This window comes from Siphateles boraxobius, unplaced genomic scaffold, assembly GCF_051911475.1.
Source record: "Siphateles boraxobius isolate OS27281-9 unplaced genomic scaffold, OSU_SipBor_1 22, whole genome shotgun sequence".
Lineage (NCBI taxonomy): Eukaryota > Metazoa > Chordata > Actinopteri > Cypriniformes > Leuciscidae > Siphateles > Siphateles boraxobius.
In genome coordinates this window covers 17,585,907-17,613,274 of record NW_027508833.1, presented here as the reverse complement: position 1 = coordinate 17,613,274, position 27,368 = coordinate 17,585,907, and the positions used below count along the sequence as shown (strand labels likewise).

Below are 27,368 nucleotides of genomic sequence, written 5' to 3'. Positions count from 1 at the left end.
GTAGATGGGCAGGTGGTGGAAGACTGTGTGTGTGTGAGTGATAGAGACAGTAAAGGATCAGTGGGCACTGAGAAACAGAGCCGTGTTGTTAAAAATAACTTCTCTTTCTTTCTTTCTCAGCCAGCCCAAAAAACGCTCTGACCCACAGAGCATTCCAACGCTCTTATTAGTCGCTCTCTGTAGGACATGATTCTGATTGTGCATTAAAGCATTCTGCAATCAAATATTTCTAAATAACGTATGAATAATGACCATTTATTTAATGATTCAGAAAGTAGTCATGTAATAAGCAGGATAAATGTACATTCAACCAGTAACTATTTCAAAATTAACCGTTTCACATCAGTGTCCTGATCATCCTATTCTGCCATAATCACTAACATACGACATACACACACACAGAACACAAACTTAACTATCGTTCGGATATAGTTCAGATTTATTCTGCAAGGATGCATTAAATTGACCAAAACTGACAGTCAAGACATTTGTAATGTTACAAAAGATTCTATAAAAAAATATATATACACAAGAAAACCACTAACAAAACTACATAAGAAAAAAGAAAACATAGCACTGTGAGAACATGAAACAAATAAAATAACAAATAATAAACTAGGGGTGGGCGATATACTGGTAGACACAAACAACCGGTGGAAATTCGTAAACTATTGTCTCTACCGTAGTTACGCTCAAGTGATGTTGCTGTGCTGCACAATCACAAAAACGTATCATTTGCATAGGTTTTTAAGCATTGCTCTTTAAAAACTAGTGATTTTAAACCACTGAAGTGCAATAAGCAGCGAAAGACAACTCATTTCACTATATGCGGGCGCTGTGAGATGGTTTCTGAGCGATGTCTGAGACGCAAGCACATGAAGCCACTGCTCAGTGCACGTGAGGACTGAACTGAGAGCTTTTGCCACCTAATTGGGTTTGATAGAAATTGGGTGAAAAAAGAAAAATGTCCTATAAAGGGAAGCTGATGCCAACCTCACGGCATGATGTGTCTTATAGTTCACACTGAGCGCTTGGCGTTTTTTCCGGACGTTTTTTGGGGTAAAATTTAATTTTCAAAGCTCATCACTGTCGCTTTTTTTTATCCAGCTGTCCAATCACAGTGGAGGAGTGGCAGGACGATTAACACACCGACCAACCGTCGCATCCTTCTTGTACAGCGGCAACAACAATAAGACAACAATGGAATAAAATTATTTAAACAAGAGCCAGAGAAAATGCTTTACATTGTATTGAGATTCTAATATTTTGAAACAAACAGCAAAAAAAATGCTGCGTCGCTTAATTGCTCTCAAGAGCACGAAGCAAGGCATTTTCAGAGGAGCTCCTGGTGTTTTCGGCTGGCTAAAAAGGCTTTGTTGGACACATGACCTTAGTTTGATCTGCAGTGCTATTAGTGATGTTTGCAAAGGCAAGCTTAGTGTTGTCAAAAAATATCAATATTTCGATATGTACCGATACTGAAATATCCGAAACGATTCCAATACTCTTTTTCTGCAGTATCGATACACCGATACCAGCTGTGCCTTCTTGCCCTCCTCTCTGACAACGAGTTGACACACACCCGCCTCCTTTCATTCAGTCAGTCACCTCATTTACTCCGGTTAAATAGTGTTGGTGTAACCGGGTCTGAATTTCGGCGAGTAATTGCACATAATTCTACTCATTCACGTAGATTTCGCACTCACATCCAAAACACACACACATAATAAAGCCACCTCAGGTCAGGAAGAATGTGTAACAGTATTTTGAATCCGTGTGTGCATTAGGTCTTAAAGGGACAGCAACCTAATAAACGTGCCGCTCTCTATGTTGTTAATGTTAATTAAACAGTAAAACACGAAGAGAAAATCACTTACTGCTCTTGACTGATTAATCTGTATTTAAATTATCCAATGTTATTTTAAATTTGATTAGGCTACTTTGTTTCTTTATTCAGTTTCTTCCCTGAATACTACTGTTAGACCTAACTGAAAAAAATAAAGCAGTCTATCTCATTTGTATCTGTATTCTATTGTATTTTAAAATATTGTTAGTTATTTGGGTAACACTCTATTTTACAGTGCCTTTGTTACATTTACTTACCATAGTAATAACAGTAAATTATGCATATTTACATGCAACTAACCCTCAACCAAAGCCTAATCCTACCCTAACCCCATACTAAGTAATAAGTTCATTAATATTACTCAGTACTTAAATGTATAATTACATTGTAACAATGACACCTTAAAATAAAGTGTTACCAAATAAAGTGTAACCGTTATTTGTTCATTTGTTCTTATGTTATTACTGTTACCTTGTCTTTAAATTAAATTTACTATTTGAAATCAAGCTTCCTTGTGATGTGTGTAAGCTATTGCAACAAAATTACCCCATTTTAAAAACAAATACATAAAGTTAGCAAATATTTGTGAGATTGTAACGGTAATTGATCAACGTTTATATGAATAAAGCTTAAAAGTCATCTCTTCAGAAGATTTTTTTGATTGCCAAGACTTTCCATAGATGGGTAAAAAAATATCTATATTAAAAATATCTATATGACAGTATACAGCATTTTTTCCCAGTGGCATCACATGGTATTGAATATCGATACTTTTCAAGGTACTGTATCAAAGTTAGGGCTGGGTACCGAGTTTGGTACTTTTTAGGTACTGACCGAATTGCCTCGATACTACAGAGTATCGAAACATGTCTTGTTTTTTCGGTCCCAAATTTCGGTACCTAAGTGGTTAATCTCGTCAACGTCAGTGAAACAATAAGCATGCAGCATGATTGGCTGTGGCGGAAAAACACTACTTTACATGGCTGCCCAGAGAGACGTGCCTCGTCGCACGTGAGGCTGTAGTGTCTGTGTGTGTGTGTGTGTGTAAGCGTCCCAACCCAGATAGATAGAAAATATGTGGAAATGATAAAAGTGTACCTATGTACCCGACTCAATGCAATATTTTCGACCATATAATTGCTGCCAAGACCGGCAACACGGCAAATCTGATAAGGCACTTAAAAGCGCACAGAATACACTTGAGAGTAGAAAGTTTATCCGTCTTCGACTACAAGAACTGGAGCGTGTCACACATGAACAGAAACTCAGCGTATAGGATACTTGCCTCACAGACATGAGAAATAGTTCTATATATGTTCAAAATATATGTACTTTTAAACGAAACAATTAGAAATAAATAGTTTGATTACCTAATCCATATAGGCGCGCGCGCGTTCACTACTGCAGGAATGACGAGTCAGCATCGCAAATTCGCAATAATAATCTTTGCAGCCAACACACTTAGTAAACACTTGTTCATTAATAAACAATTAAAATATCTCCTTGCTATCGTTTCCCGACACATCCATAATCATTAGGCTACTTTTGCCAGTGCTTTGCGGCAAGTTTCTTGTGTGCTGAGCGCGAGGCATATATCCCGCACCCCAGTAGCCTATATTTAATTCACTTCACATTTATTTGTATAGCATTTTTCACAATACATATCGTTTCAAAGCAGCTTTACAGAAAATGCATGTGTCTAAATTACAATTTAGAGTGATCTGTTATCAGAGGTGACTGTGTGTAATGCATTTCAATTCTTATTCATTCAGTTTCATTGTTAAACAATGCATTAAGTTAAGGCAGAAACAATGAGCTCATTGAAGTAAAGAATACATGTTGTTAAATGATTAGGAAACATAGAAAACTTTAGCATTGGTGCTTTTTTACAGACTCAAAATATGAGTGTAAAAAAGTCAACAAACTGACAAAATAAAAGATTTTTTTTAGGTAATGTTATATTGATAAAATTGGTATCGAAAAAAGTATCGTTCAGGAACCGGTATCGAAGTCAAGGTATTGATATCGGTATCGAAAATTTTGTTACAATACCCAGCCCTAATCAAAGTTAGAAATTCCAGTATAGTGACAACACTAATCACTATTACTAGCACTCATGCTTAAATATTACACATTTGAATAACCCCTAACACTATTTTTTTGTCATGCCAATTAGGGCTGTGAACCTACACTGGTCTCACGGTTCGGTTCGGTTATGATTATCATGTCATCGATTCAGTTCAATTCGGTATCACAATGCATTTCGATGCACCGCATCCTCAATTTTCAAATTTACATTAAAAGTGATCCGTGCGCGTGCGTGTGTTCGTCTGTTCGGGAAGTCGCAGTGACAGAAACAGTGACATTCCAGTTTGAATTTCAAAGGCCTGTTAATGCCATTAAGAAAATAAAATTTTATCAAATCAATTTTGTTTTAAAGAAATGTTTATTTAAATGCAGCGCTCATTCATCAGTGTATATGTCACCATTAGAGGCGCGCGCATCAACCGTCGAGAGTTCACTGTTGAAGATGACGATCATTTATAATCACCCGTAACAACACAGAATAATTGTAATTTCACCATCGGCTGGCAGCGAATACTTAAATCAGAGAACAATATTGAGGCGGGTGGATTATTTGTTTTGGCTGCGGATTCGGGTGACGTTGAAGCTCAGTCTCTAACTCTAAAGCAGTCCGGCTCTGCCAGGCGTAACAGCTCGGGGTGAACACGGCTAACATAGTTTATCAAGTAAATATAGCCATTACCTCCTGCCTATTCTATTTGTGCGTGACATGAGCGCACACAGCGCGTGTCTTCTCCAGGTCGTGCTTACCAGGTTGTTCATAAAAGCCGAAATGTGTCCAGATGTAGGCTTTTAAAGTAGCTGGAGCATTTTTAATTATGCGCACACATCTCGCCTCCCTCTGCCAGTGTATGGTATCAAGACAAAGCACATACGTGACAAATGACGTCAGAAAAGCGTCAGTACATTATAACCGGTTATGGTCTATTACTGAACCGATAACCGAATCGTCCTCGTCTGCATCGCGATGCATCGTAGAAACGATTAATTTCGACACCCCTAATGCCAATAAAGCACTGTTGAATTTGCAATGCCAAAAAGAGAGTGCTAAATGAACTGAAACACTTTCCCATGGCTAGGCGGTCCAAAGTCATGAGCTGTACTTAAAACCCTGCAATTTTCCCTATAAATGCGTAAACAGTAAACACTAATGGCCTTTAGCATGACCCAGCATTCCTCTCTCTTACAACTATTTGTTATTTGTCAGTCTCGCGAGTGGAAGGGGGTGGACAAAACAGCAAACGTCCCCCCCCAGCCCTTCCGCAAATAGACCACTTACAGTGATGACCATGTTTACTCTACTAGCAGCTATTTTCTCTTCCTGATTTTCTCTTTCCACAAAGAAACACGGGAAAGACTGCTTCATGCAGTTCTCTTTCCACAAAGAAACACGGGAAAGACTGCTTCATGCAGTTCTCTTTCCACAAAGAAACATGGGAAAGACTGCTTCATGCAGTTCAAAAAACATTTGGCATTATGAGCTTTTCAAAAGAAAATTGCAGTTCTAGACGTATAAAAGCTTTTTGTTTACTGGTCAGTGAAAAAAAAAAAAGTAACGCTCAATATTCATGCTCAGTGCGAATTAGCCCATAATCAGATCTTACTTTCTGGTGTCTAATTTGGGGTAAATCCAGCTAGCATAACCCCGCCTTTTATTAAGAGCATTCAAGACAAACCACATATTTCCCAGACACTTCACATAAACCAATTAGCTAGATCTCAACAAATAAAGAGTCAAAGATGTCAGTGTTGTGCATCAAGGCCTCAACACACACAAACAGAAAGAGAGGACAAGTAATCAGAGGAAGGGAGGTAATCCTGCTTTAAAAGAGCATGTTGATCTGTGGACACCATCTGCCCAGACATCAGACAGACAGAGAAAGAAGTGGCATGGCTTACTGACCACTAACGTCTCCAATGGTCAGCTGTCCGGTCGTACAAATTAGACAGCCTCATCTCAGTCGCACTGAGCCTTTCACAAAGAACGGTGTCTCATTTCCTGGAAATAAGGCATCACTTCCTATGAGGAGCAGAACAACTAGCAGTGGTGTACCACTTCCTTCAGGGTTTACACCGCATCCTGTTTAGTGGTTTACAACAGACCACAACTTCCTCAACAGGTGCTGTTTTTCTCAAATGCATCTAAAATTACTTAAAATCTCAGAACAAAATGATATATTCACTAGTGCAGCTATGCTACAGGTTACTAATTACATCAATCTGTATAATATCAAACCGGGACACACAACGTTAGGATTATATATTTTATTTTCGTAACCTGCATTGAAGATATTTTGGCAGCCACAAAAATTAATCTTTGTCCCATCAAAGATGTGTTCGATCATTTAACGTGTAGGGCTGGGTATTGAAACAAATTTCACAATTCGATTCGATTTACAAGCTTGCAATTCGATTCGATTTCGATTCCGATTCTATTCCGATTCGATTCAGTATCGATTATTTTGGATATCAGGTACAATACATGGCAAATTCTCAAGGAAAACAAATCTCTTAATGCTGTAAAGTATGGGAGTCAGTTGTAGCCTATAGGCTTCATTAGCCTACTATAATATTGAAGGTAAAAATTAACTGATTTATAGACACTTAAATTACACTTTTATTTATTTTTATAATAATAAAGTTATATGAAAAATAAACATTTAAATGGTGGCTGTCATAAAAACTTTACAGATTTATTCAAACATGCATTAAATATTGAAGAACATTAAAAATTATAATGAATATGTTATATGGTGCATATACTTAGCAAAATGCTCCTCTTTAGAGTTAATTTTTCTAGCTTACTAACAAATTCATGGTCACTGCATAGGCTATGACGTTATGCGACGTTACATGACATTGTTTACAAGCTGTTTTACTGACGTCTTTCCACGGTTAAAAGACTGATTGAGCGATTTCATGTGACGATACGGATTTCGATAAGTTGTACTTTATACACACTTTCAAATGCTCAATCATCTTTATTTCGCGCTGTAACTGGTATTATTAAGGCGGAAGAGATCATGTGCGCTCCTTGTGCTGTGCCAGAGCGATCTCACGCCACAGCGCCAAAACGGTATTTATGCTTTTGAATTTCGTAAGAAAATGGACGTAATTTGAAATCTGAGACTTTGTTTCATATCAATAGTAACAAAACAAAGATTTGTGATTTATTGGATGGATGGTATACAATGTTCTATTCATTCATCAACTGAAAACGGGATGACTAGCCTAATCGATTCTTGGGATTTAAGAATCGATATCGATTCGTAAAAATAAGAATCGATTAAAATCGAGAAATCAATATATTTGTTTCCCAGCCCTATTAACGTGACGTTATCTGCCGTACTGCAGTACCAGTACCCACTGATAGTCGGCTGCTTTTAAACCGCTTTGAAGAGCGTCAAATGTTTCTATTTACAACATGTTTTCACAGTGTTGAGCTTTGAAGCCAATCGCCAATCACAAGTTCTGCAAGCTCTAATCGCAAATCCTTCATTATAACCTACAAAGTACAAAACCGATGTCAATAAGAGCTCCATTGCACAGCGTTGGCAGCTTCATTGATTATAACCGGAGTTTTCGGAAGAGCTTTGTTGTAAATGACAGCTTCAGCGATTATAATGGCAGCGATCTTTGCTCGCTTTCTGTATATAGGTATTGGCTATATTTTACATCCTGCCAACTACACATTGCAAAGCATCACAATTTTTCTAGTTCCTCACCAAAAAAGAAGATCCCAATTTCCACATTTATAGTCTAAGGCAAATCTACAGTTTCATTATAGCTTGTTCAATTCCCGGGCAAAGGAAAATAGAACAACAGAGAAAAACAATTGAATGTTATCTGTAAGGACACTGACTAAGGCGGTTCCAATCATTATCTGATGACAGCTATTGGCAGTTGACTATAAAGAGACACCAAGGACCTGGCCAGGAGAGGGCCGTATCTATCCGACCCATCAGGTTATCATCCCGAGAGAGAGGGAAAAGGGGTGGACATTCAGGAATTCTGATCAATATCTGCACACAGTGCAGAGGAGGGTCAATAACCGGATTATTACAAACAGACATTACTAAACCACTAGAGTGAAGATCTCAGGAGCTCCAGAATTACTGAGGTGTGTGTTTGTCAATGCGACAGAGCCTGACCTCATGATCCGAATGAGCTCCAGGCTGGATTTTGTCTGCCAGCAACTCATTCGAGCAGAAAACATGCACACCTGAATCAATATTAACCCAGATTACACAATAGCTTGGAGCGGAGCTGTGATGGAGAGGTTAATTCCCCATCCAAAACAGCCATGAGAAGAATCTTACAAGAAGAGACAAAACTTCACATACTTAAACCACAATAACCTACTGTTACTAATGGCTTCCTCCAGCTGGACAGTTACTGTACTTTATAAACTCGAACCTTTCAGTTTTTACACTGTAAGAACAGGAAGCTGTGAACTGCCATACAAAGGTCACAGAGTAGTTTACTGCTGACTTCAGTGTCGGCTTCCTGCAAAAAGAGACCGCAGGAATGCGAGGGGGCTTTCTTCTGCGGCCTCCGGGATTCTGCAGATGGTGATCAGCGATGTGGTCGAGGATCTGGGGTTGAGATCTCGCTCAGAAGCTGCAGTGGTGTTCATTCCTTTGGGAGCTCCTGAATTTTCAGGCAAAGATGGACGATCCTGGCGATCCCAAGAGGCTGTGCAGCAGTGACACACCCTACCCTCACTACACACACTTTGGTTTTGTTCAGAATGGAACACTAGTGATTATACCATACTGCACACACAGTATGCTACTTTTAGCGAGTTGTGCCTATTTTTCATCTCAGAAATATGGTTATTTTGCATTTTTAATCCAATTGTGTGAAAACATTTCTACATTTTTGGCAGCCTGATCAAATAAGAAGACACAAAGGATATGTTCGTAATTCTGGTTGATGTTAGGGCTGGGTATCGATTAGGGATGGGCATTTTTCAAAAATATTGTATTTGAATATTCAGGCTTATAACATTTGAATATTCGTATATTTAAATGACGTGTAAGGAGATATTTTAGTTGGGTTTTTTTAAGTTTTTGTCACCATTTCTGAACAAACTTACAATAAGGCAATATACACAACAAGCTTACTATATATCTTAAGGTTTTCTTTTAGTTGAAAACATTAAACAATACGTGTAAACAAAAGCATAAGCTCAAGCAGCGCGAACGGGGGGAAAAAACGCTAATAAAGCAGACTGCACAGTTATCGCACAGAACGTACATATGCACTCGAGTCAGCATATGGTTATCGTGTTTATATCGTTTCACGTTCATGTTGAGAAAAACAATAATATCCAGATGCTCGAGTGAGAAAACACGCTGTGCTAACAGACGTTGCAGAGACACAAAGATAACGGTTTGCTAAGCAAAGTTTCAACCAGCACTTTGGGTTTTCTGTTTCATAAACCCAAACTTAAAGGAAGCATATATCTCAAAATCATTTTGCTGTCAATGTATCATCTCGGATCACTCGGGGTACAGCTGCTCTTACCTGCAGTGATGGACAGCTGTCTTCATTCGACTGCAGTTTGGATTTCATGTGATTTCTCATTGTGGTGGTGATATTGTGATAACTCAATTTCTTTAATTAATTAATTTGATTAAAAGTAATTCCATTTTGCAATATCATTTTCATCTAAGTAATTCCAAACTTCGCGAGACAGACGAGCACATTATGTGATCAAATACAATCAACTTGTATTTGCTCCACAGCGCCACCCAGTGCATAAATCATAACTGTGAGTAACTGCTTCGCATTTATCATGGACTCACTGCATTAACGGCCAGCAAACGTAGTAAAATTCGAATAGTATTTTATTTTTCGAATAATAATTACATTAGAAAATTAGAATATTCGTGCACATGCCTAGTATCGATACAGATGTTCGATTTGATTTTATTACAATTCAAAATATCTAAATTTGATTTACGATTCAGCTCAAGATTTTCGATTCAATTCAATTAATTCAATGATGAAAGTTTCACTGGCCCCACCACAAAAATGTGATAAATGAATAAAAGTGATTGTTTTTGTTATTTTTGACCCATGTATCTTTGTACTGTAATAAAAAAGGTGATGACACCAAATGATACCAGTGAAATTTAACAATTCTCGGCAGGAATATTAGGCTGCTGTCACTGTAAGACTAATGCTAAAGTGCATGGTCTTTCTCAACTGTTTACGTTCACTTAAACCCATATCCGACTATGTTTACTAGGAAACTGAACATTTTGAGATACATTTGTGTGAATTTGTCCTTTAAAGCGCAAGGAGACGTTAAATAGAATTCATTTTATTATTTGAATGCTGTCTAAGACGAGTAGCTTTCTGTAATTTCCTAAGTTTCAGGCTACCAGCTAGATATTTAAAACAATTTTCAGTGCAAAACTCACTTTCAGTCACCAGCGAGTGTTTTAAATAACTTGCTTTGCGATACAATGGGGGGTCTGATTACTGTATGAGGCAGAAATATATTTATATGCAATGCTAAAGGCTACTTATGCTAACCATTGCGATAATACACATATTATTATGGCAAATACCAGAGTTTGCTTGAAGTACTTATAATCATGCATTTATTTGGTGTCATGTTTCATTTGTCTCTTCCCTGTACCTTTGTTGATACCGGGCTAATGCTTCCACATGTCATAAATTACATGTACTCCGGTTATAGTTAAAAGATATAGTTTTATCCAGCTGATGAACGATCAGATCCAACCAGAGCCAATCAGAATCCATCCTGTAGTAACAAGCTCAAGCATTTGAAGTGACAGCTCATATGACCGGAGCCGAGACAGACTGCAGAGATGGCAGTGGTGTGGCTGTCAGAGCCTCAGAAGTGACAATGAGGTGTCAAAATCCCAGACACGCCACCGGGTTCTTCTAGGAATATGAGTGTTAGATGTCTTTTAAATGCTGGCAAGACTCGCTCATAGCCAGACGCTGAGGGGCGGTGCTGAAAATAGCCTGCATTCAGGAGATTGTTGCTGCTGGTCTGATGGTGTTCAGAGGGATGGTCCTGGGCGAGTCACATACCTGTCTGCATGTGGAATGAGAGTAATGCGGGAGTTGAACTGCTGACCTCTGGTGAACAGGTCGGTGCAGCGGTCACACTGTGCTCCGCTTACACATATGGAGTCCACTCGACTGGAGCCGAACATACAACTACTCACAGCTGTCCTCATTAAGGAACGGGATGGAGACAATTTCACGTTCACTTTTCGTTTGTTTCAAATAAACAGCTATTAATTGGAAAAGTTATAGAAGGGAGTCTATAGGCACCTGGGCATCTAGTCAAAGATCAAAATGTTTCAGAAAACAGCATTTTCCTTTTTCGTCTGAAATAAAAAAACTACTCTGACATTTATAACGCTCCACACGGACAATTTATGGAAAACAAACAGCAAAAATCGTCAGAAAGAAAATTAGAAACATATTATCATAAAAAAGGAAATTATTATTAGGGGGGTCACTAACAATTATTTTGGTGATAGAGTAATCGGTTGATTTTTTTGACGCTTAATTGAGTAATCTTTTTTTTTTTGAGTAATAAAAATAGACCTAAGTGAACAATAGCCATTGAAATTACTTAAAATAGACCTACATAAACATAATAAGAATAATAGATAAGATTATAGATTATAGTATCAAAAGCAAGTAATCATATGGTTTTATTGAACAACACTGTTAAAATACATAAATTAATACACATAATATAAACATAATCACCTTTTACATTACACCTTTTACACACAATACACTGCGTATTATAAAAAAATACATGCACAAGGCACCAACAGCCATTTGATTGTTTTTGTGGTTACACTTTACAGCATGATTAATCCCAGTGCAAATATTTACTGAATATTTAACAATCTCAGCCTTGTGGATTTCACAATAGCACTATCCTATATTATGATTTTAAATGGTTTTAATATCTTGATTCGTGCAGCCTTTAAAAACAGTCTAATAATGCGGTTCATGGATTCTCATGCATGGAATAAGCCACTTTTCAGTATTTTGCTGTTTATTTGAGTACTCAAATTTAATTGAAGAATCGTGACAGCCCTAATTATTATTCTATTAGTGCGTGAAACCATTTTAAATGGACTTCAGGGGAAATCAGCATTGTTGATTTCCTCAACACATTTAAAAGTAAAAGGGATTCATGGCTTTTGGTCGAAAAGGAAAATCCTTTCAGAGGCAAACCAGTTATTAGGAAAAAATTAAGAAAGTTATCAGTTATTTAAGAAAAAAGCGTTATTTTGTATTTGGAAAAATGTGCAAAGATGATTGTGCACAATAAGACCAGAAATGAGGTCAATTTCAATTTTATGCTGACTTTGGTCAAGTTATTGAGGTAAACGCTGCACAAAGGTCGCTCTTTACAATGTCGGACACATAACGGTAATTATTATGATTAGCCTTCTGCTTGACAACATTATCAAACAGCTAATGATGTGTTGCTAATGTTACACAAGCCATGTTCCCATTCACCATCTCAGAGTATCACAGCTGCCTTCTAAAAACCAGTACCCTAAGAAACGATTTCAACAACTCAGAACGTCAGTGAAGAGAGACATAGTGTGCGCGTCCCAGTTCGCATACTATCCGTCATAAAAAGTATTCGAAAATAGAATTAGTACATCCCAAATCGTAGTATGTTGAAATGAGTATTCCACAGATACCCGGATGGTCTACTATTTCCGGTTAGAATCCGATGTGCAGATCGATGCACACTCTAACGGCTAATATTGCCCACAACCCATTGCGCATTGGACGAGGATTCGGTTAGAACTACAAACACGAGTGAAAACTGTTAAAAAACTACAGACATGGAGGACGCGCAAGTCCGGCGGTTATGTAGAGAGGTTTAGATAAAGGGGTTTGAGTGATTAATTATCAGTATCTAACCTGACGAACATGTATTTATTCAACGTTGTCTACATTATATTGAATATCTGCAGCAGCATTGTGAACTTTTGTAAAGATACACACAAAAAATGATGGGTTATTTCATCAACCCAACCGCTGGGTTATGAAATGTTTTACCCATTATGGGTTATTTATATGGATTTTGACTCAACACATGAGTTGCACAAAATAACCCAAATTCCATCTACCCAACATACATCGGTTGGCCCAGCACGTGGGTTGTTTGTGCTTCGAACGTCATCATCACATCATCACCAGACTCAGAGTCCACCAGATCGAATCCACACATCGAGCGCTCGTCATAGAGAACCTGACTCTTCATCCAGCAAGGCAAATAAATTAAGGTTTGTGTACACTACATGTCATTTCTAATAACGCATACATTTTAACAACTATAAGCTGGGTTGGTCGGAAGCGAAAGAGGATGAGGCAAAGATGACACGGATGCAATGACCGTGAAGTGTTTATTTATAGAATTTGCGGGAAACGGTCTAGTGTCCGGAATACAGTGAGTCTACGTTACCTATTAAAGTAATATCTTTATATTGTCGAGGCTAGTTGGTTGGTTTGTCTAACAACGTAGCTAACGTTAGCCATTTGGCCGTTATCATGGAAGCACTGGCTATAATTGAGCGCGCTCTTTTTTCCCTGAAGCATTTAATTTGAAATGCAAAGGCATAACACAGTGTTACACTGATTAAAGTATGTAAAAACAGTGAGATAACCTGATATGTCTGACTAAATGCATTTATGTGCATTTATTTAAGTAATGTGGTGACCCACAATAGATAAGAATTTTTTTTTATATAAAATGGCGGCCTGGCTAACTTAGCTAAAAATGAGCGCGCTTTTTCACCCCCGAAGCTTTTAATGTGAAATGCGAAGGCATAACACAGTGTTAGACTGATTAAAGTATGTAAAAACAGTGAGATAACCTGATATGTCTGACTAAATGCATTTATGTGCATTTTTTTAAGTAATGACACACAATAGATAAGAATTTTTTTTTAAATAAAATGGTGGCCTGGCTAACTTAGCTATGTTATTTTAACTGGCTATGAATGAGCGCGCTTTTCCCCCCCGAAGTTTTTAATGTGAAATGCGAAGGCATAACACAGTGTTAGACTGATTAAAGTATGTAAAAACAGTGAAATAACCTGATATGTCTGACTAAATGCATTTATGTCCATTTATTTAAGTAACTTAATGTGGTGACCCACAATAGATAAGAACACCTGCAAGGGCTCTTATACCAGGTAATTATTAAACTGAAAAATTATTTGATGAAGCAAAACATCCATATTTCAGTGACTGACAACTTTCTTGTTCTTTTTTACAGAATGTACCATATCAGACGAACGTGCGTCACAGCTTAAAGAATGGTTGAGAAACAATTCTCAGCCCCTCAGCCAGATAGAGTCCTACATGGAGAACACGGCAGTCTACAGGGCCAAGTGGATTAAGGACAACAATTGGACCATCGATCAGATCCTCGAAGAGTTCCCTCGCCTAATGACCAAAGGCATGGTAGGTATAGGGAAATATGATCTTACATATGAGGATGCATTGTTTATAACCTTAGTGTGTCACATTGAATTGGTTTTAAAAATATACAAATTTTCATTTTATAGATTGCACAGGACTTTCTTGTCCTGCATGGGGATGCTGCTTCCAAATTGTTTGAAACGTGGCTACCCATTTATGCTGACAAGATCCTGTTGCTGGCAAGACAGGAGGGGAAGCTGACATTGCCCCTGGATGGATTAACACCAGGTAATATATTCTTGTCTGCAGAACTTGTAAATGCAGTTTTCCCAGGGGTTTTAGAGGGCTTATGTGGGTGGGCAAAAGTAGCAGCGGGGGGTTAAGCATTCCTCTGTCCAACATTTTTGAAGGTTTTTGACCAAAAACAGTGCAATTTCACATCATTTTGGCCGCTATCATTACTGTAGCCAACTAAAATAAAAAGTGTAAATTTGCTTTAGTTATTAACACCTGTATTTGAACAATTCACAGCCTTCTCGAACATGTTACACAGTGAAAAACAACATGAGCTCTGAGAATAGTGAATGACATCATCATAGGAATAGAGTTAAACAAATTTGTCAGCCTCTTTATGTTAATTGGGTACTAAAAATTCCAAGTTTTCACAGCAGAGTCAACACAGCAGTACTAGTCTGCCTAATAACATTAACCAGTCCTTCCAGAAAAATGCTGAGTTTTTTTGTGATTTTTGCGGGCAAAAATCCTTGATTATGCGGCACTTTTCCTTAAAAAATGCGATGGAATATGCGGGATATTTATGCAATTTTATGCGATGAAATCGCGGGGATTATGAAGTCATGCAAGCCCCGCTTATTTTGCGCGGAAATCGGCTTTATTTTAGTTTGATATTGAATGACAAAATCACAGGTATGCAATTCCACATCGTATTGGCACCTATGTCTTCCTACAGATGGCGTTGGGGATCTCGCCCTTAAGCAGCTGCCAGCCTTGCTTCCACCTACAACATACAAAGCTGGCCGTGGCCGCGGTGCGAAAGTGGTTCGCCACACCATCCAGGAATGCAGCTTGGCCTTCGTCGACCATAAGCCTGTAAAGTCCTCAAGCACATCTAAAGGGGAAACTTTATTCATTTTATCAACATATCTGAGCTCAAGAATGTGTGCACGCACACATGCATATCCAGGTTTGTTTTACTATACTTTTGGGGACAGACATCAAATATAGCCTGACAGTATTCTGAAAATAGCCGTTTTACAAGCCTACAACGCGTTGGTCACTATCAAAGCACCCTGGGCGCGCATTTCGGGCCCACCTAGCAGACCACCTAACCCGGCTGCCTATCGACCAGATAGGGTAGTCAGATAGGTGGGCCGCACGCATTTTCTGAGCATGTTTATTGTAATGATAGATCATCAATTGATTTATGGCTTTTTAGGTCAATTGAGGTCTGAATTCTTTTTTAAATAGTTTTCTGTAATGTGAGCTGTATGCCATAACCATCAAGACTTAATCAAAAAAGGTTTGGAATATTTCATATGTGCAATGAAATGTAGACTATTACAGTTCAACTTTTTGAATTAGAGATGCACTAAATCTTTTCCAAATTGTAAAGCTAACTAGACTTTATCATAAAACAATAATTTATCTAGTGAGGACCAGGAAAATGGTCCTCACAATGTCTATATTTTAATTCAACTATAGTAGTCGGTTGACATTTGGTCCTTACTCACTCGCACTCTCTCACTTGCTCTCTTGTATTCTTTCTTTTTTAGCCTGGAATAAACATGGTGGAGTACCTCCATGAGGCCAAGGCATGCAAGCCATACCCCCACATCCTGACGCTGGGAAATGAGCAGAGTGCATTTCAGGCCTTTGCCATAATAGCTGGACAGGCCCTGGAACAAGAAACACTGCTTCAGGCCATTGATGTCTGCTTTAAGGCATTCTATGTCTTTGACGTAAAATACCCGAAGCAGTGTGAACATGTCTGGGAATTCATACAGACTGTTATTTATGAAATGCCAGGAGGGGAATCTAAAATGGTCAAGTTTATTCACAGTAGAGTACTTGCTTGCAAGTAGAGCTAATGGCTCCCGTTGACTGTTGGACTGTTAAATGTTAAGCCAATTCACTCATAATTGAATGTTTTCCTACTTAAGTGATATTAACTGCACCAGTTCCACTATATTGTTGATATTAAAGTAATAAAATATTTTGTTACAAAGATTCCATTGTTGTTTTGTTTTCGTATGGTTTAAGTGTTTATTGCACAATATATGCTTAAATCTAGCATGTATTCTGTTCTAGGTTTGTAGTTTAACAGTTTTATAGCTATGGGTAGTCTATTGCCATTTATTTTCTTCAATTGTACTGTAATGTGCTAGAATTCATCTGGCATATGGGTTAATTTGACCCAGCATTTGGGTACACTATATAACAAATATGTAGTTCAATCAACCCAGAATTGTAATTAAATTGACCCAGCATTTGGGTACACTATATAACAAATATGTAGTTCAATCAACCCAGAATTGTATTTAATTTGACCCAGCATTTGGGTAGAATATTTAACTCATCTGTTGGGTTAAAAATAACCAACCCATCTTGCTGGGTCAAATTAAGTACTGTTGGACTGGTGCCATAGTGATCCAGCGGTTGGGTTATAAAACAACCCAATTTGGGTTATTTTTAACCCATCATTTTTTAGTGTGTACGTTTAGCTATTACCTTTTAAATGCATCATTATATTCAAATTGCAAACACATGAGGAGAGTTTCTGCATGAAAGACCCACGACTGGCAGATGAACGTGCTCTCCGAAACGGTAGGACATTAAATTAGATTGAATGGAGGATTTTAACTGTGACAAGATGATTGACAGGGCAGTTTACAGTGACAGAATGCGCGCAACAGATCTGTCCATTAAAGGTGACGTGATAGTATGTCCCAAAGCTTGCCTACTCTTTTGCTACATTCTCAAAAGTACATAGATTTTCTTAACAAAAAGAGTACATACTTTTAGGGCGTAGTATAAATAGGCGAATTGGGACGCAGCAATACAGTTCATCATCATAACATAGTAATATCCATTATATATAAAATGTACCCACTATATTGCTAAAAGTACCTGATTTTTCATATCAACAGAAAAATATACCAGGATAACCTGGCTTCTCTTGAGACTCCATTGCTTCAAAGCGGTCATGGTTAATGATATGCCAGGCGGCATGTTGACGTGATTGGTTACATTGTAGTTTGTGACGTCAGAAACACCAGCAATTTTAAACTGCGTTTTTGAGACTGTGTTTCTTTTCACTGCAGTTTTAAAGAGAAAATACTCAGCAATGGTGTTGACTTATTGCTTTGCACATGGTTTGTCTTAAAGCATATTAAAAACACAACGTAGACATATAAATCAACACTGAAAACGTGATTTTCACCACAGGGGGTCTCTAAGACTTTGTTTCAGCTGATAATATATTTAACAACAACACTCCAAATACAGAACCAAAACACTAAAATTCTTCTTTTTCATGCAATGAAAACGCCAGCACAGCCATGCACATGCATTCACATAAGAGTGATATAAGGTAAGAAGAACAGCTGTCTTGGCCAAAACATGTCACAGTTTATCAGTGAACATATGGTGTGAGCTCTGACTACCACTCAAACGCAAACAGCTTTAACTGGACAGCAGGAAGATGTAGCACATCAACATAGACACACTGCTGCAGGGGACAAACCTACACTTTATACTCTAATAGTGAATAACAAGCACCTAAGAAATTAAAAACACTGTTAGCGAAGAAACTCAAACAATATATTACAGACTTGGTGAACTGAAAAGGCTCCAGCATGGGGGACAGACTAACAGGAAATTCACAGCCTGGCACACAAATAGGCAACTTCCTGCATTGCGTTCGCGCATAAATGACAACAATGGAAGCCCCGCCCCTTAGTCAGCACCTAAAGTTAAGTTGATGGTTTTCTCATGGAAGAGGTTACGTAACAATTCATTTCAAACTTGAGTAAATTTGTCCAAAACTTGACGATGCACTTAAATTTGGGTAAAAATGCAACTTTATATATTTTCCTTTTTTTGGAAGGGAGTTGCCCACAGTATCGCACCCTTTTTTAATCGTCCAAAACAAATCTCTCACGGCCGGGGTGGCTAAACCTGTAATTACAGTCCTTATTTGAGTTCCCAGAGCACAAACTGAACGCACGGACCTCTGCTCTGCTCCGTAGCAGCAGCCTGCAATTAGTAAGACCAGAATAAATCAATTCCACTGGAGCCACATCTGAGAGGTTGGGCGCCTCCGAGCGTAATCCCTGGAACAGTGCCCCGCAGTATACATCGCAATAGCAACTGGGCAGTCAAAGGCAGTACTAAAATGTTTTCTGTGATTGCTGAAATCAGAACAATTTGGTCCCTTCCTGTGTTCCCAAAAGAATTCACATTCTCATAGACCACCACACAAATTATTTCCATGCAATTTGTTCCAAATGTCAGTCTCGTGCAGTGGAAACCAAAAAAGAGAGAAAGACAAGCAAAACCAGACCAAATCTGTGAGCAAAATGGTCTCACCTGTGAACATAGTGCAGCTGATGCACAGAATCGATGGCCAGAACCATCTCCGCCAGGTAGAATCGGGCCATGTCCTCTGGTAAACGGTCCTCAAACTTGCTGAGAAGAGTCAAGAGGTCACCACCCACGTAATAATCCATCACCAGGTACTGCAGAAGACAGACATGTCAGAACTAAATGGCAAAAAAGCAGATACACACCAGATACAAAAGAAATGATAGATTGATAGAAGATAAAACAATAGATACATAAAACGATAGATATCGATAGATAGATATCGCTAGATAGATAGACCGAACGATAGATAGATGGAACGATAGAATGATCAATAGATAGAACGATAGATAGATAGATATACAGATAGATAGATACTATAAGGATAGAATGATGGACAGAAGGATGGATCGATGGATTGACGGTTGTAACGACAGATAGATAAGTAGATTGATAGATATAATGCTAGATATAAATGATAGACAGAAAGGTAGATAGATAGAAAGATGGAGGTAAATAGAACGATAAAACGAGAAACAGATAAATAAATAAATGGATAGATAGAACATAGACTGAAGGATGGATGGAACAATAGATGGAATGACAGACAGATAAAAAGAATGATAGATAGAACAACATATAGATAAATAGATTGATAGAACTATAGATATAATTATAGAATGATAGAGCGATGGATGGATGGATGGAATGACAGATAATCAGAACAACAGATAGATAAATAGATTAATAGGAATGGAATGATAGATAGAATGATAGATAGAACGATAGACAGATGGATGATGGATGCAACGATAGATAGACTGATAGATTGATAAACAGAACAACAGAGTGATAAATAGATTGGATGGATGGATGTGACAAATTTAGGATAAATTGAGGTTTACTGTAGTACTATCATGGTTTGGTGGTCAAGAAGACGACAGTAACCACTCAGACCTCTAGACTAAGCGGTTTGCTTAATGAGAAAAACCACATGACCACCACACTTGGCTGACTGATATTCACATAGTAATCCCCCACATGGGAAGCTGCCAGAGGTGTGGTTCTCTCCTGCCCAGCATCTCTGAGGTCTGTCTGCCCTCACGAAACAGACCAAGACTGTCCAGGGACTACTGGGATTGACTAATCAAGTCTGATCTAATCAAAGCTCATGTTAATGTGGAGTCAGGGGCACTCAGAGGGCAGAAGCCTACCAGGAAGTTGTCATCCTGAAAGGTGTAGTGCAGCGTGGTGATCCACTGACTGTCTCCATTCACCAGCACGTCCCGTTCCTCCCGGAAACACGCTGTCTGGGGAGAAAAATAACAAATATTGGTTGACATTTAGTTGATCTCAAACAATGTAATTCTCCAAACTAAACTTAATTGATTTTGCACTAGAAAGATTTAAGTGTGTACCTCTGCTCTTTTTAGCATCTCCCACTTGTTGAGGATCTTCATGGCAAACACCTTGTCTGAACTCTTCACCTTTACAACTGCTACCTGTAACACACCGGAGAGCACATAGAGATCTGACACCCGGCTCCTCCATTAAGAAAGCAAGAGGGGATTTCTAGAGGTCCTGATAAGATGCTAAGCGCTTTGTGTTGCTTTTGTTCCATCTAGATTACCAGATCACACATGGAAGTGGTTGGTTATTTGTGACAGCAGAGTGTAAACCTTGAATTACAGGGCAGGTCGGGTTACTACGGGTGTACACATACATATGCACACGCTGCCATGAAATCATGATATAACGCATTCTTCACAAATAAGCACACTCAGGACTCAACAAGTAAAGACAATCAGCTGACAGCAATTCGATCTCAAGTCAGTGACAATTTCACTGACAGCCCAAATCCTATTTTAATAACTCAAACAGCAACTCAAACGTTGAACTGCAAAATATGACTTTGAAATCTGACCCAAGCCACTTTTTTTATGTAGAAACGCACACATACACGCATATAACGTCAAATTATGTCAAATTTTAACACGCACACATACACGCATATAACGTCAAATGATGTCAAATTATAACATTTCTTATTATTGGTATTAATATCATATATAATTACCAATTAACGCAGCATCCATTTTTCTGTCATTCTTTGGCTAGCGTTACATTACACTGTATGATCCCTCTAATTCATGCAAGTGCTTTTAAACCATTCAAGTATGGTAAGAAACCAACTCAGTGCAGCACTGGCACGCATCTGTAAATCTCCTGTCAGTGTGACACACACTTTTTTGTGAAAGAACAAAAAATTATGCCAAAATGTCCATTTGTCAAGTATCCTCGCAAACAGTCTTAATGTAATGTAAAGAGTTGTAAGAAAATGGGTAGCATAATTGCGTGTCAGATCTGCGGCAGGTCTTGAAATGACAGCAGCCTAATAAACCTGCTGCTGATGTCATTAATGTTAATCAGAAAACAAAAGAAAAAGATTCACTCTCTGTTCATGACTGAATAACTTTTGAAACTTTAATAAGGACCAATCTATAATCTTCAATTTATGATTTATGGAGGGACTGTGTAGTGTTTGATTATTATATTCAATTTCTGTAAATATGCTACCTGTTAGACCAACCAGAAAATCTTAAAGCACTGTTTACTTTAAGCGCTGCTCCGGGTGTGTGTATACACGTTTGCAGTGTGTGTGTGTTCACTACTCACTACTCTGCTCCTAATGTGTGTCCACTTACTTGGATGGGTTAAATGGAGAGGTCAAATTCCAAGTATGGGTTACCATATTTGGCCATCACGTGCCACTTTCACTTTCACTTTACAAGGTTACATGGTTGGTCACAAGGTTGAAAACAATGAAAACAATAACTTTTTGTGCATTTTGACAGGGCACGTAAAAATCAGAACAGGTCTGACTGGGCCGATTGATATATTGATACATATTGAAGGGCATAGGTACATTTAACATTTATTATAATGAGTTTATGAGAAGATTGTTTTTAGTTCACTTAAATTAGAAGTTGTATTTAAAATTGAGCTAAAAATCTATTTCATAGAGATATTGGTATCTGTGATATCTTTCAAAAAAAGATGCCATAACAGATGGCATTATGACATTTTATAATATAAAATTATAGTTAATATTTATCAATATTTTTGTTTAATACTATAATTTTATAAAATAATACCAATATTAAGTTTTTCTTGGCAGAAAAAACTAATTATAGGGAGCATTAGTCCAAACACATCCCCCTAAACAACACATAATGGACCAATAAAATGAAGTTTGGTCCACACATTTAAGTGTGAGCATCATGGGAAAAGGAAGTGGAATGGACATGTATTTGTCTTGAACTCAAGGTGTCCAAGTGAAACAACGGTGTGATTCACTCCCTGCGATTAAATAAGCCAAAACAAGCACACATTGAGAGGTCTACACATTCCAGACCGAGCCAGGATCCCAACATTATTCCAGATAGAAATCACGCTCTTCACTCTTCCACACATCTGATAGGGATTTAAAATAAACTAAATCCCAAAAGCACGAACCCTAAAATTTAGATTACGACTCCTAAGAAAAGCTAACGACTATCAGCGAAAACATCTGGCAAATATCTGATCGAAAGACTGGAAAGTGACTTTTAAAACAGCGTTCAGAGCGCTGCCTGCCATTGTTCCCTAAAAACACACAGCCTAATATGGGCCAAACTCCCACAATGCAGCCTTTGAAATATGGTTATAGAAATCTAATTATTACTCAAAAAAGACATTCATCTTCTGTCATAATTTGGTCAACAGTACGAGATATCTGTGGGTGGACAAGAGCGAGCAATACAAATGAAAAAAGCAATGAAAAACAGGGAAAATAACAACAGTTCCAAAAATTCAGGCCGGCAACTGAAACAGAAAATTAATCAATCAAACTTATTTAATAATTAACACTCAAATGTCTAAACCTGAGCTGTACAAACATTTAAATTGCACATTATGCAGTTTTATATAAACTATTCAATATGGTTTGTTGAAATATAAACATAATGAAATATAATAATATAAACAATAATGAAATGTAATAATTTATTTTCATGACAGATTTATTTAAAAATACATTAAAGACATCACTAACAGGTGAAGTAAAAATATGATATGTAATAATGTGCATAAATTTAGCAAAATGCTCTTCTCTAATTATTTTTTTCTAGCTAACTAATGAGTTTATGGACACTGAATAGCTTTCTTGAGATTAATGTTAAGTGACATTGTTTAGCCTAAAAGCTGTTTTATTGACGTCTAACAATGAGCAATTACGAAGCAGGATTCATTTCGGGAAGTATATTTCAACATACCTTCTGGTGTTCACTGTTCAACAATCATGTTTATTTTGTGCTGTAACTAGTAGCACAGAGGAGATGAGATAATCAGTTCACATGCGCTTGATCTATGCTGCTGCTTGAACTAAGGTGTTACAGTGATCTGTCACGCAGTATTAAAGAGCGCCAACACGACACGGTTTGAATTTCACAATAAAATCGACAGAATTGTAAAGTTGAGAATTTGCTTCATATTAAAGGAGCATTGCGTAGGTTCTGAAATGTCTAACCTTTACTGAAACCAGTGGCCGTTAGAGAAACTGCACCCAGTCTCATGCTCGTTCTCGGTGCGCACGCTCGTATGAGCACAACCACAACAACCAGAGAGTTGTAACTATGTCTTACCTTTGCAGTAAAAAGAAAGCCAGCCCGGGGTCAGTTTTTATACCCAGCGCTGACCGGTGCTCCCTCCAAGAATCAAATGCCGCTCCGATGTTGACTCTTGTCTTATCTTTGCCCGACGCCAGTCACTCTCTATTTTGGCCGCACTAGATAAGGCTTCTTCTTTTTTTTTTTACTTACGAGTAGTTTCCGTGAATGTCTGGATTGTGCTGGAGGCTGGTCACTTCTTTCCGTCTGCAGAGTCCATTTGAAACACCAACGTTACTGCTAGCGATTGCCGCTGCTTACTAATGGCTGCCGTACGGATGTAAGCCCAAGTAGACGAGAACGCGCATGACGTCACATTTTGTGAATTTTCGCGCCAATTCGGACCCGACTCCTCCACACACAATTGAGCCTATAGGCTGATAGAGGCAACCGTGGTGGACATTAAGGTGTCATTCTTTCTATTACATTATGGTTGGCTCATAAATGTACAAATGAAAACTCTATCTTAAAGATTTTTTTAAGTAAAAAGCTACACATAGCCCCTTTAAATGTAACAAAGCACCAAGCTTTTTGTGATTACTGGATGGCAGGCACGCTACACATATTTAGTGAAGTTTTGTCCAAGCTGCGCATCAACAGAAAACAGCACAATGAATGTAAACACATCATGAAAATTCAATTGCAGAAGTGCAGCACACCAGTGTCACAGCTACGAAATTTATCAATCTAAAATCGATACACTTAAATGAATAAATTAAATGTCATTCATCAAATTGATCAGAGAAGAGCCAGCGATGTTATGAGAGAGTTTAGCGGTGCGCTCCAGCCTGGCTCCTGTCAGTGTCTAAGAAACCAGGATCAGGGCGGCACGGGGTGTTCGGGGTGACAGGTCAACCTTAACACAGAGACGACCCTCTGACAACTACAAAGACCTCCGTTCAGAGAGCATGACACCCATCAGCATCTGCTCAGTGTACTCTCATTCTGCAGATGGTGACGGTGTCATGGTCCCTGAACGGTACGCCAAGCATAAAACATGCAAATAGCTGAAAACAGCGTGGCTGCTGAACTGTTCAAGTGAAACACTTTCACTTTTTCATGGGGTAGCAAACTGTACTTTGCTTAGTTTATGACACGTCAAATATCTTGGCATGTCTTTGGGTCATGAAAAAATTCTTGGCCCAAGAAACAACCATGTCGCCAACAAGGGTCATAACCACTTCTCTGGTACTTAAATGACTGGCTGCATCCCAATTCACACACTTCTACATTCTGTAGAGTTTGTAGTTTACTGGTGAAAGTACTGGAAAGTTCTAAACTACATACTAAACAATACTGTTTTAATAACATTATTTAAATAAAAAAACATTAACTCTTTTGACTGTATATGTTATTTTAGTTAGATGTTCATTTACTAACTGCTCACAAACAGTTTACGGTTTTATAGCTGACACTTTTTGTCATTTGTCCATGACTTTCAGACTACAAGCATGTTTGTTTTACTTTAGTTAAATTTACTTTCAAAATGATCATTATTTAACAATTAGGTTTATTTAGCATGCACGGATCCAGCAAATGTGTGACATGCTACTACAACAAACATAATACCAAAACATTTGACCAACATATTACCAAAATTGTTTATTGCACAAAAATAAAAAATAAAAGATTTATTAATTTTTGAAAAAAACAACCTCATCAGTAAATTGTTGAGGTTACAAAACATCACTTGAGAGCCACTGCTATATACTTATGGATAGTATAGGAATTCAGATGCAGTCTCAATACAAGACGGACGCTTACCTCACCGAAAGCTCCTCGACCAATGACCTTCAGTATCTCGAAGTCTTCCTTGTGCAATCGCATCTGTTTCACTTTAGAGGTGAACGGTTTGGCTGCGGAGAGAGAGAGACGACAGCATGGAGTTATTGTTGAAGAAGTTCAAATTCATCACTTCACTATGATGTGCCATAAGGACCCGATCTTCTCGATTGGATTTGTAGCAGTGTCAGTTACAGCACATTCACACAAGTCAAAAGTTCAGAGGCATCTCTGAGCAGGTGTGAAGGACAGATTGATGGTGTACCACAGTAAAATCTTTTTGCAGGGACTGAGCAAAAAAATAAAATAACTGGCCACTAACTGGTCACATAACTCAATCAATATTTCATGTCCACTTATTTATTTGACAAGTAGCAGAATAGCATAATCATCTGGTCATTATCAAAACAACAACAAAAACCCGTTCAGATACCCTTATTTATTTTGCAATAATATATTTTAATTTACCCTGACAACACCCAATTAGGCCTAGAACTTACGCAGAGAGCTTTGCATACAAGTGTGTTCTATCATGACTGGCAGCACAAATTGCCATTAACCTGTTATTGTGACACAGCATCAAAAAGTATGGGGCAATTGCACAATGACTACCATTATAGACAATGGTTATTGTTTCCAAGGCTGCATCCTTCTGCAATGAGAATCAATTATCACGTTTGTATCATTTTACGGAGCACACAAAATATGATTTAGTATGGTTGAAAGGATGTGCAAAGGGTTTCTATTAAAAGCTGTGAAGAGGATGTACTCAAGGCAGCATGTGATCACAATCTCAATTGACCAAGGGCAATTAACACTTTTGAATTTGATAAGTTTAAGCCTAATTATAAGGAGCTGTTAAAATGTGTTAAATCAACACTGGTTCATCTTAATTTCATTGTTTTTCTAAACACTAACCAGTCTATTCATGACTACAATTTCATAAAGATTTAGGGTGTACTTTTCTTTACTTAGACCAGTAAGACATCACCTAGCAATCATCCAGTACATCCCAGAATACCCTAGCAACCACCCAGAACATCCTAGAACACCCTAGCAACCACCCAAAACACCTTTACATTGTGGCAGCAAGTTTTGAATGGAAAAACAACACTCACAATGAAAATGTAGACATTTATTTGAGTCCATAAATGTTTGCAATTTGTGAAACAGATAAACTATAAATCATTGTATGATAAACAGGGGAAAGGCAACTTCTTTCTATTGAAGACCTGTGACGGGACGCTCCCTCCCCCTTTTTATCATCGCCACCCCGCCACTTAAATCGACGCCCTTCGTCAGGTTCCCATCACCGCAGCTGTTAAACGACATGCACGCCTCTCCATGGGAGACCAGTGTCTTCGCATGTGACACGCTGGTGTCCTCGCAGGTCCCGGAGGGGAGCTAATTCTAAAGCGACAGTAAAATGCGCACGGCCGCATGGCCATTCATAACGGTGCGGAGCAGAGCGAGCGTTCTCAATTAATTCCTATGGAAGTTGAGCTTCCATAGAAACACTCTACTGCTCGCCAGTGGACACTAGGGATGTGACGGTGAGGATATTTTCCCACTGGTTAATCGACGTGTGACAACACCGGTAATACCGGTATCACTGGCGGGGGCTTTTAAATCGCTAATTTAAAGGCAAACGTAAAATGCGCGCGCTTGCACGGGCATGCATAAATGGCGCGGTCGTGCGGAGTCGCGCTTTTTTATTATTGTGCCCTGAATTGGCGCTAATTTTAAAACGAAACTAATTTTTTTTTTTTTTACATCGCTTACGGGACTTTTAGCGTCAATTCATCCTTCGCAGGGAGTTTGATTGACATGCGATCTGACCAATCAAAACCCACCATTTTTGTTCGACAAAGCAGTCAGAAGTAGATTAA

At 38.3% G+C, this 27,368-nt stretch overlaps 1 protein-coding gene across 34 annotated transcripts in view; it reads right to left on the bottom strand.

The window, feature by feature from the left end:
* The window catches only part of cdc42bpaa (CDC42 binding protein kinase alpha (DMPK-like) a), an 88,474-nt gene that overhangs the window by 49,373 nt on the left and 11,733 nt on the right, over positions 1–27,368 (bottom strand). For all 34 annotated transcript variants that reach the window (XM_077238860.1, XM_077238861.1, XM_077238841.1 and 31 more), the window contains exons 2-5: positions 25,462–25,553; positions 20,410–20,493; positions 20,206–20,301; positions 18,998–19,146 (exon numbers count right to left, since the gene is read on the bottom strand). In XM_077238860.1, the coding sequence (XP_077094975.1) occupies positions 18,998–19,146; positions 20,206–20,301; positions 20,410–20,493; positions 25,462–25,553 (421 nt within the window). The remainder of the gene's footprint in view (positions 1–18,997; positions 19,147–20,205; positions 20,302–20,409; positions 20,494–25,461; positions 25,554–27,368) is intronic.